The sequence below is a fragment of the Cervus elaphus genome, chromosome 1 (genome assembly GCF_910594005.1).
Source record: "Cervus elaphus chromosome 1, mCerEla1.1, whole genome shotgun sequence".
Taxonomy (NCBI): Eukaryota; Metazoa; Chordata; class Mammalia; order Artiodactyla; family Cervidae; genus Cervus; species Cervus elaphus.
In genome coordinates this window covers 60754015-60769805 of record NC_057815.1, presented here as the reverse complement: position 1 = coordinate 60769805, position 15791 = coordinate 60754015, and the positions used below count along the sequence as shown (strand labels likewise).

Genomic DNA, 15791 nt, shown 5'->3' with positions numbered 1-15791 from the left:
ATCTGTCATTCAAAATGAAGAGGTGCTCTGGTCGAGGCTGAATATTGAAAGACAATGCCCCTTGTCCCTGCTTCACGGTGTAAGTGACTGCCATTTACCTGATAAAAACGCAACAAGCTGAAGATCTAGTGCTTGCAGAGACTGAAAATACCTCTGTGGAACTTACTGTATATCCACAAACCTATATGGTAAGAGGAATTCACAAATGAGTAAGATTTGGGTTGGTGAACATGAATCTACTTCCTCTTGTGACCCCTTTCTTCATTATATCACTCTGTGTTAGTCATCTTTCAGGTTTTTTAGTGGGTTCATATCTGTCTTGACTCTTGCCCTTTTCCATCTTTGCAAGCCCTGATCTTTATTACTGTCCACCATTTTCATCTATCTAATTCCTGCAAGTGTTAGCCTAAATTCTACTTCTACTGGAACATTTTCTCTGATCATCCTAGGTCTAACTATTATTTGTTTCCAAAGAATCCTGTATTCATATCATTACACTTAACGCTGGAGGCAATTGTGCCTTTATCTTCCTCACTCATCTCTGAGCTATTAGAAGGAAGACTCTGTGTTTTTTTGGTAGTTGTTGTCCACTGTAGTCTATCACAGAACTTGGCAAGAAATAGGGGCACAAGAAATAATGAATGAATGGAGTTAAGAAAGATTAGTATATTGTAGTTACTGAGTGTGCTGCAGGGACTAATATCAGAATGGATGTTTCATATTGGAGATCAGTAAAAATAAGGCTGATTTGGTTCAAGTGGCAAAAATGTCAGACATTGTTGAGCTTCATGAATGGTAGAGTGATTCTAAAATAATAAATAAATGCACGGGGAACTCTGTTCAATATTATGTGGCAAACTAGATGGGAAGGGAGCTTGTGAAAGAATGGATACATGTACGTGTGTGGCTGTATCTCTTTGCTGTATCCCTGAGGCTAGCACCTTATTAATCAAGTATACTCCAGTATAAAATAAAAAGTTTTTAAAAAGACTAGAATGAGTAGATACTATTTAGTTCAAATTAAGAATTACTAAATAGTAGAGTAACATTTCAAAAGCAATAGATAAGAAAGATTAATACAAGAATGTTGAATAATATATTCAAGGGGCTTAGATCAAAACTAGGAGACAAATTTTAGACTCCAACTTTAAATGAATAAAATGTGGAGTCATAATAGCCTTTTCTGATTTTTGTTTTCATATTTTAACCTCAGCTTGATCAATTTTATAGAATTCTTCTTGGTATTCTATATTTTCTTATCAGCAGGTCCCATAATGATGTATAACACTTGCGTTTGTCTTAGAAAATTTGTATTTGCTTTCACCTATTGTATGTAAGAACATGTTATATTAATGTATTGAGGGTTTCAGCTCAAGCATATACTGTTGTGATGCCATTCTCTTAGTTTGCTTATAATAGTCATATATAGCATGAAAGGCCACAAGAATCCAAAAGCCCAAAAGGGAGTGTCTCAAGAGATACATATCAACTGCAAAAATTGCATTAATACTGATTCTTTCATCTCTTGTGAACTACTGACCCCATTCCTGTAATAAGAAATGAGCGCTTATAGTCCTTGAAGGGTTTTCCTGGTAGCTCAGACAGCAAAGAATCTGCTTGCAATGCAGGAGATCTGGGTTCAATCCCTGGGTCAGGAAGATCCTCTGGAGAAAGGAATAGCTACCTACTCCAGTATTCTTGCCTGGAGAATTCCATGGACAGAGGAGCCTGGTGGGCTATGGTCCATGGTGTTACAAAGATTTGGACACAACTGAGTGATTTACTCATTTGCTTTTTTTTTACTTTCAAACATAGATGAGAACTGAGAAATGCTCAAAATTATTATTATTATCAATGGTAGTTGATCATCAATAACACAATATAATTGCAAAGAGCACTATCATCACCATCACTACTACACCATCATGTCTTTTCATCACATTTACAAATCTTATGTACTGAATTGCTTGATCGAGACACCAATGTTGTTAACAAAAGTCTCCCTTAGAGCTATGATCACAGACTCATATTACTTAACACAGTTGTTAAAAGTTAGATTCTTTGGGTTCAAATAATGGTTTTGATATTTATTTAGGTACACAATTTCAGGTAACTTATTTAAATCTCTCTGTGTATGCTTCACTTTCCTGATATTTAAAATCAAGTATCTAATCATAACTAACTCATGGAGGCATTTTGAGAATAAAATAGATTATTTGTGTAAAGGGTTAATGAAACCATTTTACATATGTTAATATTTACTGTTGCTCTCTCATTTCAAGGAATATATTGTCATATACAGTGCATATTAAATACACTTAAAGATTAAAGATTATACAGTGAAAGTGACAAATAGATTCAAGATATTAGCTCTGATAGAGTGCCTGAAACTAGGGACAGAGGTTCATGACATTGTATAGCAGGTGGTGATCAAAACTATCCCCAAGAAAGAGAAATACAAAGTGGCAAAATGACTGAGGAGGCCTTACAGATTGCTGAGAAAAGAAAAGCAAAAGGCAAAGGAGAAAAGGAAAGATATACCCATATGAATGCAGAGTTCCAAAGAATAGCAAGGAGAGATAAGAAAGCCTTCCTGAGTGAACAATGCAAAGAAATAAAGGAAAACAATATAATGGAAAAGACTAGAGATCTCTTTAAGAAAACTAGATATACCAAGGGAACATTTCATGCAAAGATGAGCACAACAATGAACAGAGATGGTGTGTAACTAATAGAAGCAGAAGATATTAAGAAGAGGTGGCAAGAATACACAGAAGAACTGTACAAAAAAGATCTTCATGACCCAGATAATCACAATGGTGTGATCACTCACCTAGAGTTAGACATCCTGGAAGTCAAGTGGGCCTTAGGAAGCATCACTACGAACAAAGCTATTAGAGGTGTTGGAATTCCAGCTGAGCTATTTCAAATCCTAAAAGATGATGCTGTGAAAGTGCTGCACTCAATATGCCAACAAATATGGAAAACTCAGCAGTGGCCACAGGATTGGAAAAGGTCAGTTTTCATCCCAATCCCAAAGAAGGGCTATGGCAAAAAATGTTTAAACTACCACACAGTTGCACTCATTTCACACACTAGTAAAGTAATGCTCAAAATTCTCCAAGCCAGGTTTCAACAGTATGTGAACTGAGAACTTCCAGATGTTCAAGCTGGATTTACAAAAGGAGAGGAATCAGAGATCAAATTGCCAACATCCACTGAATCATAGACAAAGCAAGAGAATTCCAGAAAAACATGTACTTCTGCTTCATTGACTATGCTAAAGCCTTTGACTGTGTGGATCACAACAAACTGTGGAAAATTCTTCAAGAGATGGGAAAACCATACCACCTGACCTGCCTTCTGAGAAATCTGTATTCAGTTCAAGAAGCAAGAGTTAGAACTGGACATGGAACAATCAACTGGCTCAAAATTAGGAAAGGGGTGCCTCAAGACTGTATATTGTCACCTATTTAATTTATATGCAGAGTACATCATGTGATATGCCAGGCAGGATGTAGCACAAGCTGGAATCAAGATTGTTGGGACAAATATCAATAACTTCAGATATGAGGATGACAACACCCTTGTTGCAGAAAGTGAAGAGAAACTAAAGAGCCTCTGTTGAAAGTGAAAGAGGAGAGTGAAAAAGCTGGCTTAAAACTAAACATTCAAAAAACTAAGATGATGGCATCTGGTCTCTTCACTTCACGGCAAATATGGGGTAACAATGAAAACAATGACAGACTTTATTTTCTTGGGTTCCAAAATCATTGCATGTGGTGGCGGCAGCCACAAAATTAGAAAACACTTGATCCTTGGAAGAAAAGCTATGACAAACCTAGACAGCATGTTAAAAAGCAGAGATGTTACTTTGCTGACAAATGTCCATCTGGTCAAAGCTACGGTTTTTCCAGTAGTCATGTATGGATGTGAGACTTGGACCATAAAGAGAGCTGAACGACAAAGAATTGATGCTTTTGAACTGTGCTGTTGGAGAAGACTCTTGAGAGTCCCTTGGACTACAAGGAGGTCAAACCAGTCCATCCTAAAGGAAGTCAATCCCAAATATTCATTAGAAGGACTGATGCTGAAGCTGAAGCTCCAATACTCTGGCCACCTTATGTGAAGGGCCAACTTATTAGAAAAGACCCTGATGCCGAGAAAGATTGAAGGCAGGAGGAGAAGGGGATGACAGAGGACAAGATGATTTGATGGCATCACCGACTCAGTGGATATGAGTTTGAGCATCTCTAGGAGATGGCAAAGAACAGGGAAGCCTGGACTACTGCAGTCCATGGGTCACAAAGAGATAAGATTGAGTGACTAAACAACATCAATGAAAGATTAAAGCAGTAAATAATGTGTTTTGTTTCTGTTTTTAATTTCTTCTGTCTTCAAATGCTGTGATTACTTTAAGAATCTAGATCTATAGAGCAAGTAAGCGTGCACAACCATTGGAAGTGTCTCAGGAATGACTTCCTTGCTGGATCAGTCTCCTCCTCAAGGCAGCAGGTCTCAGCTGAGCAGGAAGCACTGGCCAACACCCACTGTCTTTTTGATGGCATTCTTGACTTCCTGGTTCCTCAGACAGTAGATGAATGGATTTAGCATGGGTGTGAGGACTGCATACACAGCTGAGATGAGTTTGTTGGAGTTAAAAGAAGCAATAGCTCTGGGCCGAACATACATGAAAATCATGGCTGTGTAATAAATTATGACTACTGTGAGGTGGGATGCACAGGTGGAGAAGGCCTTCTTCCTTCCCTGGGTGGAGGGTATACGCAGAATGGTGGAGACAATGTAGACATAGGAGAGGATGGTAGTGGTGAGAGGGAAGACAAGAATGACAATAGCCAAAGCAAAGTCCACTAGCTCAGCTGTGGACATGTCTTTGCAGGCCAGTTTGAGGATTGGTGAGATGTCACAGAAAAAGTGGTTCATGACATTGGAGCCACAAAAGGCAACATGTGAAATGAAATAGACCTTGATTACAGATACCATGAAACCACTCATATAGGAAAAAGCCACCAGCTGCACACAATAACCTGTGGTCATGATGACCGGGTATCTGAGAGGGTGGCAGATGGCCACATAGCGGTCATAGGCCATGGCTGCCAGAAGTACACACTCTGTCCCGGCAAGCGAGATAAAGAAGTAGAGCTGGGTCATGCAGGCTGTGAAGGAGATGCGCTGTCTCTGCAGGAGGAATCCATCCAGCATCTTGGGGACTGTGACAGAGACATACCAGACCTCCAAGAAGGACAGGCTAGTCAGGAAATAGTACATGGGCTTATGGAGGGAGCCAGTGACCCAGACAGTGAGCATGATGACAAGATTCTCTACTACCACCAGCAAGTAGACCACAAGGAAGAGGGAGAAGAGCAGGACCTGCAGCCAGGGGGCGGTGGGGAAGCCCACCAGGATGAACTCACTCACCAGAGTGATGTTTCTCCCCAGCATGACTAAGAGCTCTGAGAGGCAGGAAGTCTTCTATGACAACATCGCAAATAAATGACTATGGCATTGAAGAGGACACCAGTACAAGTTAATAAATCAGTCTTTCCTGGGAATGAGACTCATAAAATAATCTCTGTTAGCATGAAGTCATTTTCCAATGTGAAGCATACATTTCCATCAAAAATTTTTTTATATTTGTTTTGAAAATATCCCAGAATCAAAGTGCACTCCTGTCTTTAACTTTCCTCACCTGATGAAATATTTGAACGTCACTCTCCATGTCATGCCTAGCTCCTTTGTCCATGAACATGGACTGATCATCTCTCCTTTGCTGGTTTCAGGTCTCTGTTTACTTAGAAACTCACAGCATAAAGACATTTTTTCTGCCTGAAAGGAAATGTGTAGGACAACATGTCAGAGAAAGTTCAAGGAATCAATATTGAAGTGATTTATTGCTCATAGTCCTTGATCCACCACAGTTTCTTCAGAGTAGAGTCTGTGGAAATTAAAAGTCAATAATAATTCTTGGATAATTCCTTAATGACTTTCTAATTGCTTTTAGATAAAATAGGAAAGAGTTTTTGTTACTACACATAGGCTTTCTCTAATTTGACCCCTACCTATTGCCCTAGCCTCATCTCTTTTGACCCTCATAACTGGTATACTACGTTTGAGACATACTCAGCTATTTTCTCCCCAAGCTCACTGTAATTGCTCTCACACTTTGCATGACTTTTCCCTCTTGTGACTATGCCCATTGCCCAATCTTTATCTGCTGATTTCAAAGTTCAGGGTTTCATCTAAGGGTCATCTCACCAAATTGAGGTCAAGTGTCTAGGTCAAATGTCTAGTCAATGACATTTGTTTCCAGTGCACAAACCCCTTACACCTTGAGATTTTTCTCTACCACACTGCAATTTTCCAAAACTTGTGGCTCTGTCCTTTATGACGATGACAAGTGCCTATGACAATGATTTTCAAACACATTAATACTAAACAAATGTGAACTAAAAAGTAAACTAATGAATCAATCCCTTGGAGCCTTGAGATACAAAAGAAATAGGTAAGGTGCAGAGGAATGTGATCTCAGGATCTTTACCGTCAGGAGACTCTGGTCTATCAGGCTATAGATCTTTGGATACACCCTGGACTTGCACAAACAGGGTACTTTTATAGCAAACATATCCACCAGATATGAGAACACTGGATAAGATATTTGGTAGGTCAGACTCTCTAAATATCTGCCATTATCTCAGGTTTTGGCCCTGAGTGGGAGGAAAGACAGGAAGGAACATGAATGCAGTAAATAGAGAGATGGATCTTATACCATGAGAAGGCAGAACTATTCATGAGCTAGTATAACTGTTTTAATCTGTATTAAGGAATGAAGACTTCCCAGGTGGTGTTAGTGGTAAAGAACCCACCTACCAATGCAGTAGACATAAGCGACACAGGTTCAATCCCTGGGTTGGGAAGATCCCCTGGAGAAGGAAATGGCAACCCAATCCAGTATTCTTGCCTGGAGAATCCCATGGACAGAGGAGCCTGGTGGGCTACAGTCCATGGGGTCACAAAGAGTCAGACATGACTGAGCAACTTAGCAAGCAAGCCAGCAAGCAAGGAGTGAGGTCACCACAGATTCACCGCTTGAAAACATATAAATACTATGTATATCCATTAAGTGCCTCCCTCTTCCATAAAGCTGAAGTTAGTCCTATCTTCAAACTGTTACTCATTCTTTCTGCCAAATTTTTTGTCCACCATACTATTCACTTGGCATGTGAAGGACTGGAGGTCAATCAGGGTTTGCCCAGAAGTTTCATAGGACTACCTGTCTTCTGGCCATGGCTTGTGGCAAGGGACTGAATACTGAGATGCAGAAATACATTTTATTGGCACCTCCTTTCCATAGTAGCATACATCAGCAGAACTCTGCTTATTGAATGGGAAGAGACTGCCTCTTACCATCAACCTGATATCCAATCATTCACTCCTAATGTAGTTTACTAGTAAGGAGCTCTTTGCCTAGTTCCCCAGTGCCTTTGACCAAATGCTATTCCTGAGGAAAAGGATCAATTTTGAGATCCCCATAGGAAGTTGCACCAGTGTAGTGGTACCTACTCTTTGGGATGTGTGTAACACTTCACATTTTCATCATCAGCCATACAATTTCTCACACACTCATCTTTACATACCAGTTAAGAACATTGATTTTAGGGTCAGAGCAAGATTTTAGCACTAGTTTCAGTACCTAGTAGCTGTGTGATACTGCACAGATCACTTATCAAGTATGTACTTTCATACCATCTCCTCTACATTAAGAACACTATAATAATGTCAGTTTACTGGATTGAGTTGTGAGAATTAAATGTGATATTGCTAGTAAGGAACTTAATATAAGCCTTGGTCCCTGGTTATTTGCTACATGCATTATCTGTTATTAAACTTTGTCACACAACATTTATCCATATTTACTTAATTACACGTGCTCACATTGAGTGACAACTCATGCATCCTCATAAACACAGTCATGCATCCTCTGTCTTTTACTCACCTTTCCCATTATATTCTATGGAATAAAATAACTCTAATTTCCTTGAGTATAGGGCTATAGCATCTTTGAAAAGACATGAGTTTGAGATCACCCACAGCTTCCTTATTTTCTCTTTAGTGTATTATGATCATATATCCAACTCTCCTGCTCCTACTTCATATTCTCCTCCACTTTCTTTGGAGGTACACAAATGTACCTCCCAGTAGGCTCTATTTTGAAGCATGAAGAATTGCAGAGAAACTCTATTTTCCTGGCATTCAAAACTAAGAGCACGGAGCTTTGAGATCTCTGTAGTATCCAAGGAAAGAAATCCTTTAGTTGTGCTATAGAACATTTTTTAGTCCTTGTTCTTGTTCTCAAAAACAATACAGCCACTAAGAGTCTTCTAAAACAAAACACACATCCTATTCTAACACCTAAAAGACCTTCCACTGGCCCAAATTTCCCCTAGGGTAAATACCCTGAATCTTTATTTCTTGTCATTTTCCCCAACATCCTTTCTTCTGTTCAAGAACAGAGCCTGCTGCCATTTCCCCCAAGTCCCTGCTCATTTTCCTTGAAGCTTCCTTCAGGGATCAAGCAATCTCTCTTGGCAGTTCCAGATGCTCACCATGATCCATTTGTTCTCTTCTGATAATGGAAAATCCTTCAGACCTTTGCACTGATCATGATAAAGCAGACTGGTCTGCATATTTGTATGCTTCCTGAAGATCCATGTCTGGCCTCTGCTTAGACTTCATGGTAGGTGTTGCAGCACTCAGACTGGAAGACTGGAGCCAAGGTAGAGTATATTTAACACTTACCTACTTTTTACCCACGCCTTCCTCCCAGGAGGCTCACTTGTACTCTATCTGTCCTGGCTCTAGGGAAACAATGTCTACACTGCCAAACTATATCCAGGAGACCTGGACAGGGATGATGTATCTCCATCCATTTGTCATTACTCTTTTAACTGGACCACGTCTGTCTGTATCTGTGTGTATAATATAGTTGATTCCTTTTACTCCTGAAGCAACATGAAATACTCTAAAATCAGGATAAGAAATCTAAGTGGGTTAATAAAATAATGAAGATATTCACTTCATTATTCTTTAGATACAATGTTTTCGGCATACATTCTTTGAAATAAAAATTTGTAAGTCATGGTCTCTACCTTCTGGAAACCTATAGTGTTGTAAGTAAAGTGAGAATTACAAACTACAGTGAGGGTAGAATGTGACATGAGCTATGAGAGATACAAAATGCTCTAGAAACTCCGTTGAGAGAACCTTTCTATTTAGGAGCCTGGAAAGGGTTTCATTAAGATGGTCTCATTCCAGATTCATGGCAGAAAGACAGTTTAGATGTAGTATGAAGGGAAATGACTTTGGCTCTGCAGTCAAAAGATCTGGTTCCTCATCAAGTTTCTACCATTTTTAAGATATTTGGTTTTAGAAAATTGTCTGTATCCCTCAGTTTAGTTACTCATAAAAGTGGGTAACAATAATTCCCTTGTTGATATCCTGTCAGGATATCAAGTTAGGATAAAAAGTTATCTGTATAAAAGCAATTCAAGCACTGCTTTGTGTGATAATTATACAGACATAAAATATTACTCATGTTGGAATATGTACCACAGACACAATTTGATCAGGAGAAATGTGGTGAGGGGGCATTTGGTGTAGAAAGACAAGCACAGGAAGGAATATAGAGTTAATGACAGCAGACAAGGACATGACGGAGTAATGAGGCTTTCACAGTTACTATAAATCGCTCCCATGCCTCAAATGTTCTACTTGTCAATCATATATAGTCTGTGATTTTAGTTTTGATTTCTACTTTATATAAAGTGATGTTCTGAAGAGGCTGAGGTGGGGGCAGGGAGCCAATATATATAGCAGTTTTTGTGACAAAGAGCAGGTAGTCAGAATATCAAAAGATTACTGTTATTTAGAGAAAACCAGACATCTCAAATCAACAAAATTAGTGCTTTTCCATGTATGGGAAGATGCAAAGTTTGAGCTCATTGGAATAATTTATTTCCTCTGGGCCGGTATCCTGCGCTTTCTTATCCTTAGTCTCCTCTAGGTTCACGACTGGGAGTAGTTTTTGCAGCTGTGACTGCTCAGTGACCAGCATTTTGTTTTCATCCTGAGTTCCCTCAGGGCTCGTCACTGGGACAGCTGTAACGTGGTGGCTTAATAGCTACAACATCCTTTGTTCACTGATGTGGAAGGCAATAACTCTCCTTCACAATACCATAAAATTTACCTATTTAAAGCACATAATTTAGTATATTTATAGAGATATGTAATCATCACCAGTTTTCCAGGTGGCACTAGTGGTAAAGAACTTGCCTGCCAAAGCAGGAGATGTAAGAGCCACGGATACAATCCCTGGGTCAGGAAGACCCCTGGAGAAGGGCATGGCAATCCAATCCAGTATTCATGCATGGAGATTCCCATGGACAGAGGAGCCTGGTGGGCTACAATCCATAGGGTCGTGCAGAGTCAGACATGACTAAAGAGACAGCAAGCACACACTCACATAATCATCACCACACTTCATCGTTTGATCATTTTGTCACCTTCAAAACAAACCTCGTGCTCATTCACTCTTGCCTTCCCCCCACCTCCACCTCCTAGCCCTAGGCAACCACTGTCCTACTTTCTGCTGGACATCATTTATCTCGGACATTTTAAATGAATATCATATGATATGTGGTCTCTGTGTATGGCTTCTTTCACTTAGTGTACTGTTTTTGTATGTATCAGTATTTCCTCTTCATTGCTGAATAATATTCCATTGTATCAATCTACCTTATTTTGTTCATCCATTCATCAGTAGGTGAACATTTGTGCTATTTTCACTTCGTAAGTATTGTGACTAATGCTGGAATAAACAGTTGTATATAGAGTTTTATGTAGACATAGGTATCATTGCTCTTGGGTACGTATGTAACAGTGAAAATACTGGGTCATATATTAACTCTTTGTTTAACATTTTGGGAAATTGACAAACTGTTTTCCAAAACAGAAATGTATACCATTTCACATTCCTACCAACAATGCACGGGGTTTCTAATTTCTCCACAACCTCATAAATACTTATTATTGTCTGTCCTTTTGATTATAGCCATTTCAATTTGGCAGTCATGTGCATTTTTCAAATGACTAACACTGTTAATAATCATTTCATATGTTTATAAGTCAGTTGTATATTTTCTCACTTTCAATCTTGGAAGATCAAGAGGTAGCACAGTAATGAAGAAAGTAAAAACAAGGTGGAAAAATAGTGAAGAAGCTATCCTCAATTCCTTTCTCTGAGGTAGATCTGGGTTGGAAGAAGAGAGAAGATTTTAGTTGGATAAGGGATTGTATTAGACTGTATTAAAATTTTTAAAGACTTAGATTTACTGAGAAAACTAGGAGATTCACATGATATTTCATCCAGGGTTGGTAAGAACTGAGTTTATAAAACATACTGAAGGAGGCAGTCATGAGAAAAATAAAGCTGCTTTTTGCTTTTACCCTACTGATTCCAACTCATTCAATAAACCAGTTTTATTTGTCATAAAAAAGAAAACCACTTCTAGAAATAAAGATGAAAAATTCATATCACAAGAAATAAAGAGATAAAGAAAGTTTGATTCAACCAGTACATCAGGAAAGAAATGAAAAAAAAAAAAGAAGAAGAAGCATGGAAAACAAACCAACCATAAAATGAAATTGTCAAAATATGATCAGTCTTACCAATTCTGACAATAAATGTGATTAAGTATAATTAACTGGTAAAAATATACTATTTCAGGGGGAAGTTAAAATTAATAGAAAGTAAAATCCAACAAGAAAGCTCATAGCAACAGAAATAATTTTAAATATACAGGGAGGAAGAAAATAACAAAAATTCATAACGGCACTTTAAACTATCTTTCAGAAGCAAATCAAAAAGGCACAAGTTAGCAAAGATGGGAAAAGCAAAACCAAAACAATTAATCTGTTACATCCCATATTCTCCTCTCCCCTACTCAGTTTCTTTCCCTCCACAACAGTTTTATCAAAAACATTGTCTACTCTTGCTGTCTCCATTTACCTACCTTCAATTTATTTATTGACCCAACTTAATCTGACTTGAGCTTCCCTTGTGGGTCAGATGATAAAGAGTCTGCCTGAAGTGAGGGAAACCCAAGTTCAAACCCTGGGTCGGGAAGATCCCCTGGAGAAGGAAATGGCAACCCACTCCGATACTCTTGCTTGGAAAATCCCGTGGATGGAGGAGTCTAGCAGGATACAGTCCATGGGGTTGCAAAGAGTCGGACACGACTTCACTCAGACACACAAGTGACTTCACTTTCACTTAATCTGACTTACTCCCCCATAGCTCCAAGAAAACAACATTTGGCAAGGTTAGTAAAATCTTCCAAATTTGCCAAATTCAGAGGAAAATGTTTAGTGTTGCCTTATTTAACCTCTCAGTAGGATTCAACATGGTAGACAAGTCCCTACTACTTGAACTATTCTCTTCCTTTTAATTTATAAGACATAAGCATCCTATCCATCATCACCACCATGTAAAGAATCTGTCTTTACAATGCAGGAGACCCAAGTTCTATCCCTGGGTTGGGAAGATTCCCCTGGAGAAGGAAATGGCAACTCACTCCAGTATTCTTCTCTGAGAAATCCCATGGGCAGAGGAGCCTAGTGGGCTACAGTCCATGGGGTCGCAAGAGTTGAACATGCAACTTAGTGACTAAACCACCACCACCACCATTCCCTACCACTTCTTCTTGGGTTTCTTATACAATCAGGTGTCTCCTTTCCCCACATTTCTTTCTGTTGTTGATTTCTAATTTAATTCCATTGTAGTTAGAAAACATGTTAGAAAGCTATAGGATACTATCAAATCATTCAAATGGGTGGGGGTGCTGACAATTCTGGGAGGTCAGAATTGGCTTCCTTTAAGAAGTGGCTTAAGCTGAAATCTGTCAAGCCAACTAGAAAAAAGAAGTGTAGAGAAGAGCATTATTGGCAGAAGAAACGGTGTCAACAAAGGCCCCATGGGGAGTGAGAGAATATAGGGCACTCAAGCAAATGGAAAAAAAGAGGAGCCAGTGTACTTCCATAATAACGTATAAGCAGGAGAGTGGTGGAAGATGAGGCTAGAAAGATAAGCAGAATCCACACCATGGAGGGCTTTGTCAGCCATGTTCAAGATTTCAGTCTTTCTTCAGGGACCATTTGGAAGTCAACATTTCTCATAGGATGTTATAACTTTCTAGCATGCCTGTATGCTAAGTCACTTCAGTCATGTCCAACTCTTTGCGACCCTATGGACTGTAACCCGCCAGGTTTCTCTGTCCATAGGATTCTCCAGGCAAGAATAATGGAGTGGGTTGCTGTGCCCTCCTCCAGAGGATCTTCCTAACCCAGGGGTCAAACCTGTATCTCTAATGTCTCCTGCTTTGTCAGGCAAGTTCTTTACCTCTAGCACCACTTGGGAAGCCCATAGCTTTCTTTGTTGTTGTTCAGTTGCTCAGTCGTGTCTGACTCTTTGCAATCCCGTGGACAGCAGCATGCCATCCTCCCTGTCCTTCACCATCTCCTGGAGCTTGCTCAAACTCAAGTCCATCGAGTCATTCATGCCATCCAACCATCTCTTTCTTACATTGCACCAATTGCCGCTTTCTTATGTAATTGCATCTTTTCTGTTTACTTCAAAGGATTATGAACTCCATGACAGCATATGTTATGCCTGCTTTTGCTCATCATCCCTAACACATTGGGATTGGATAGGCAAGAATGAATGAAGGAGACTTATTAGTGGTCGAGGAGACAGATGATGGTAGTTTGTACCAGGATGTTGGTGATGGGCAAATATGAGTGGATTTGAAAGATATTTGTGAGGGGAAGTTAATTGATCATAGTGATAGATTAAATATACATGATGAAAATTGTTGTTGTTCAGTCACCAAGCTGTGTCTGACTCTGCGCTCCCATGGACTGCAGCATGCCAGGCTTCCCTGTCCCTTGAGTTTGCCCAAGTTCATATCCATTGAATAGGTGATGCCATCCAACCATCTCACCATCTCTCACCTTCTTCTACTTCTGCCTTCAATCTTTCCCAGCATCAAGGTCTTTTCCAATGAGTTAACTGTTTGCATCAGGTGGCCAAAGTATTAGAGCTTCAGCTTTAGCATTAGTCCTCACAAAGAGTATTTAGGGTTGATTTCCTTTAAAATTGACTGGTTGGATCTCCTTGCTTTCCCAAGGCACTCTCAAGAGTTTTCTTTAGCACCGCAGTTCAAAAGCATCAATTCTATGGCACTCTGTTTACTTTGTTGTCCCGCTCTCACCTTCACACATGACTACTGGAAAGATCATAGCCTTGACTATATGGACTTTTGGCGGCAAAGTGATGTCTCTGCTTTGTAAACACATCTTCCCAACCCAGGAATCGAACCCAGGTCTCCTGCACTGCAGGCAGATTCTTTACCAGCGGAGCCACCAGGCAAGCCCTTTGTAAACGCATTGTCTAGGTTTGTCATAGCTTTCCTGCCAAGAAGCAAATGTCTTCTAATTTAATGACTGAAGTCACCATCCACAGTGATTTTAGAGCCCAAGAAGAGGAAATCTGTCACTTCTTCCTCCTTTTCCACTTCTATTTGCCATGAAGTGATGGGACGAGATGCCATGATCTTAGTTTTTTTGATGTTGAGTTTTAAGTCAGATTTTTCACTCTCCCCCTTCACCCTCATCAACAGGCTCTTTAGTTCCTCTTCACTTTCTTCCAATAGAGTAGTATCATTCACATGTCTGCGGTGGTTGATATTGCTCCCAGCAATCTTGATTCCATCTTGTAACTCATCCACCCCAGCATTTTGTATGATGCACTCTGCATGTAAGTTAAATAAACAGGGTGACAATAAATAGCCTTGTCTTACTCCTTTCTCAATCCTGAACCAGGCAGCTGTTCCATACAGGGTTCTAACTGTTGCTTCTTGATCTGCATGCAGGTTTCTCAGGAGACAGGTAAGATGGCTTGGTATTCCCATCTCTTTAAGAGTTTCCCACAGTTTGTTGTGATCCACACTGTCAAAGGCTTTAGTGTAGTCAATGAAGTAGAAGTAGATGTTTTTCTGGAATTCCTTTGCTTTCTCTATGATCCAGGGAATGTTGGCAATTTGATCTCTGATTCTTCTGCCTTTTCTGAACCCAGCTTGAACATCTGGAAGTTCTTGGTTCATGCAATGCTAAAGCCTAGCTTGGTGGAACATGTCAAATTCTTTATGGAAGCGTCATATTTTTGGATAGTTTGTGGAACTACTGTGAGATATCTTTGGGAATAGTAATTAATTCTACTTATTTAAAAATTTTTCTCTGTTCCAGCATTAACTGTTTCTTTGGAGTTAGTTTGGTATTCAGCTTACTTTCTTTTTCTGTTTTCTCCCACAGCTTTTTTTCGCTCTGCCATTTTTATTTATCATTCTGTCATTGAACTTTCTCACATCATTAACTGTTCTTTGAAATAGTTTTTCATGGCTGTCTGTGTATTTACATTGAGTTAATATATCATAATTGATGTATCAATTTATTTCCTATTCTCTATTCATTTAGATTGTTCCCAGTTTTTCCTTTTATTAATAAATACACTGCTTCAAATGTCTTTATGCCCATCTCTAATTACTAGTATATATTTACAGTTGGTATTATGGGATATCAGAGTGCATTATATATATGTGTGTGTGTATGTAATTGAGGCAACATTTGTTTATAACATTATATAGATGACATCATATTCT

General features: G+C 39.3%; 2 protein-coding genes across 2 annotated transcripts in view; both read right to left on the bottom strand.

The window, feature by feature from the left end:
• Positions 1–15791, bottom strand: part of LOC122694965 (interferon-induced very large GTPase 1-like) — a 1416129-nt gene that overhangs the window by 414074 nt on the left and 986264 nt on the right. The gene's annotated exons all lie outside the window — the stretch shown is intronic.
• LOC122695166 (olfactory receptor 6-like) lies at positions 4519–5463 on the bottom strand. Its single transcript, XM_043904725.1, has one exon. It carries the CDS (start codon positions 5461–5463, stop codon positions 4519–4521), a length of 945 nt encoding a protein of 314 aa, XP_043760660.1.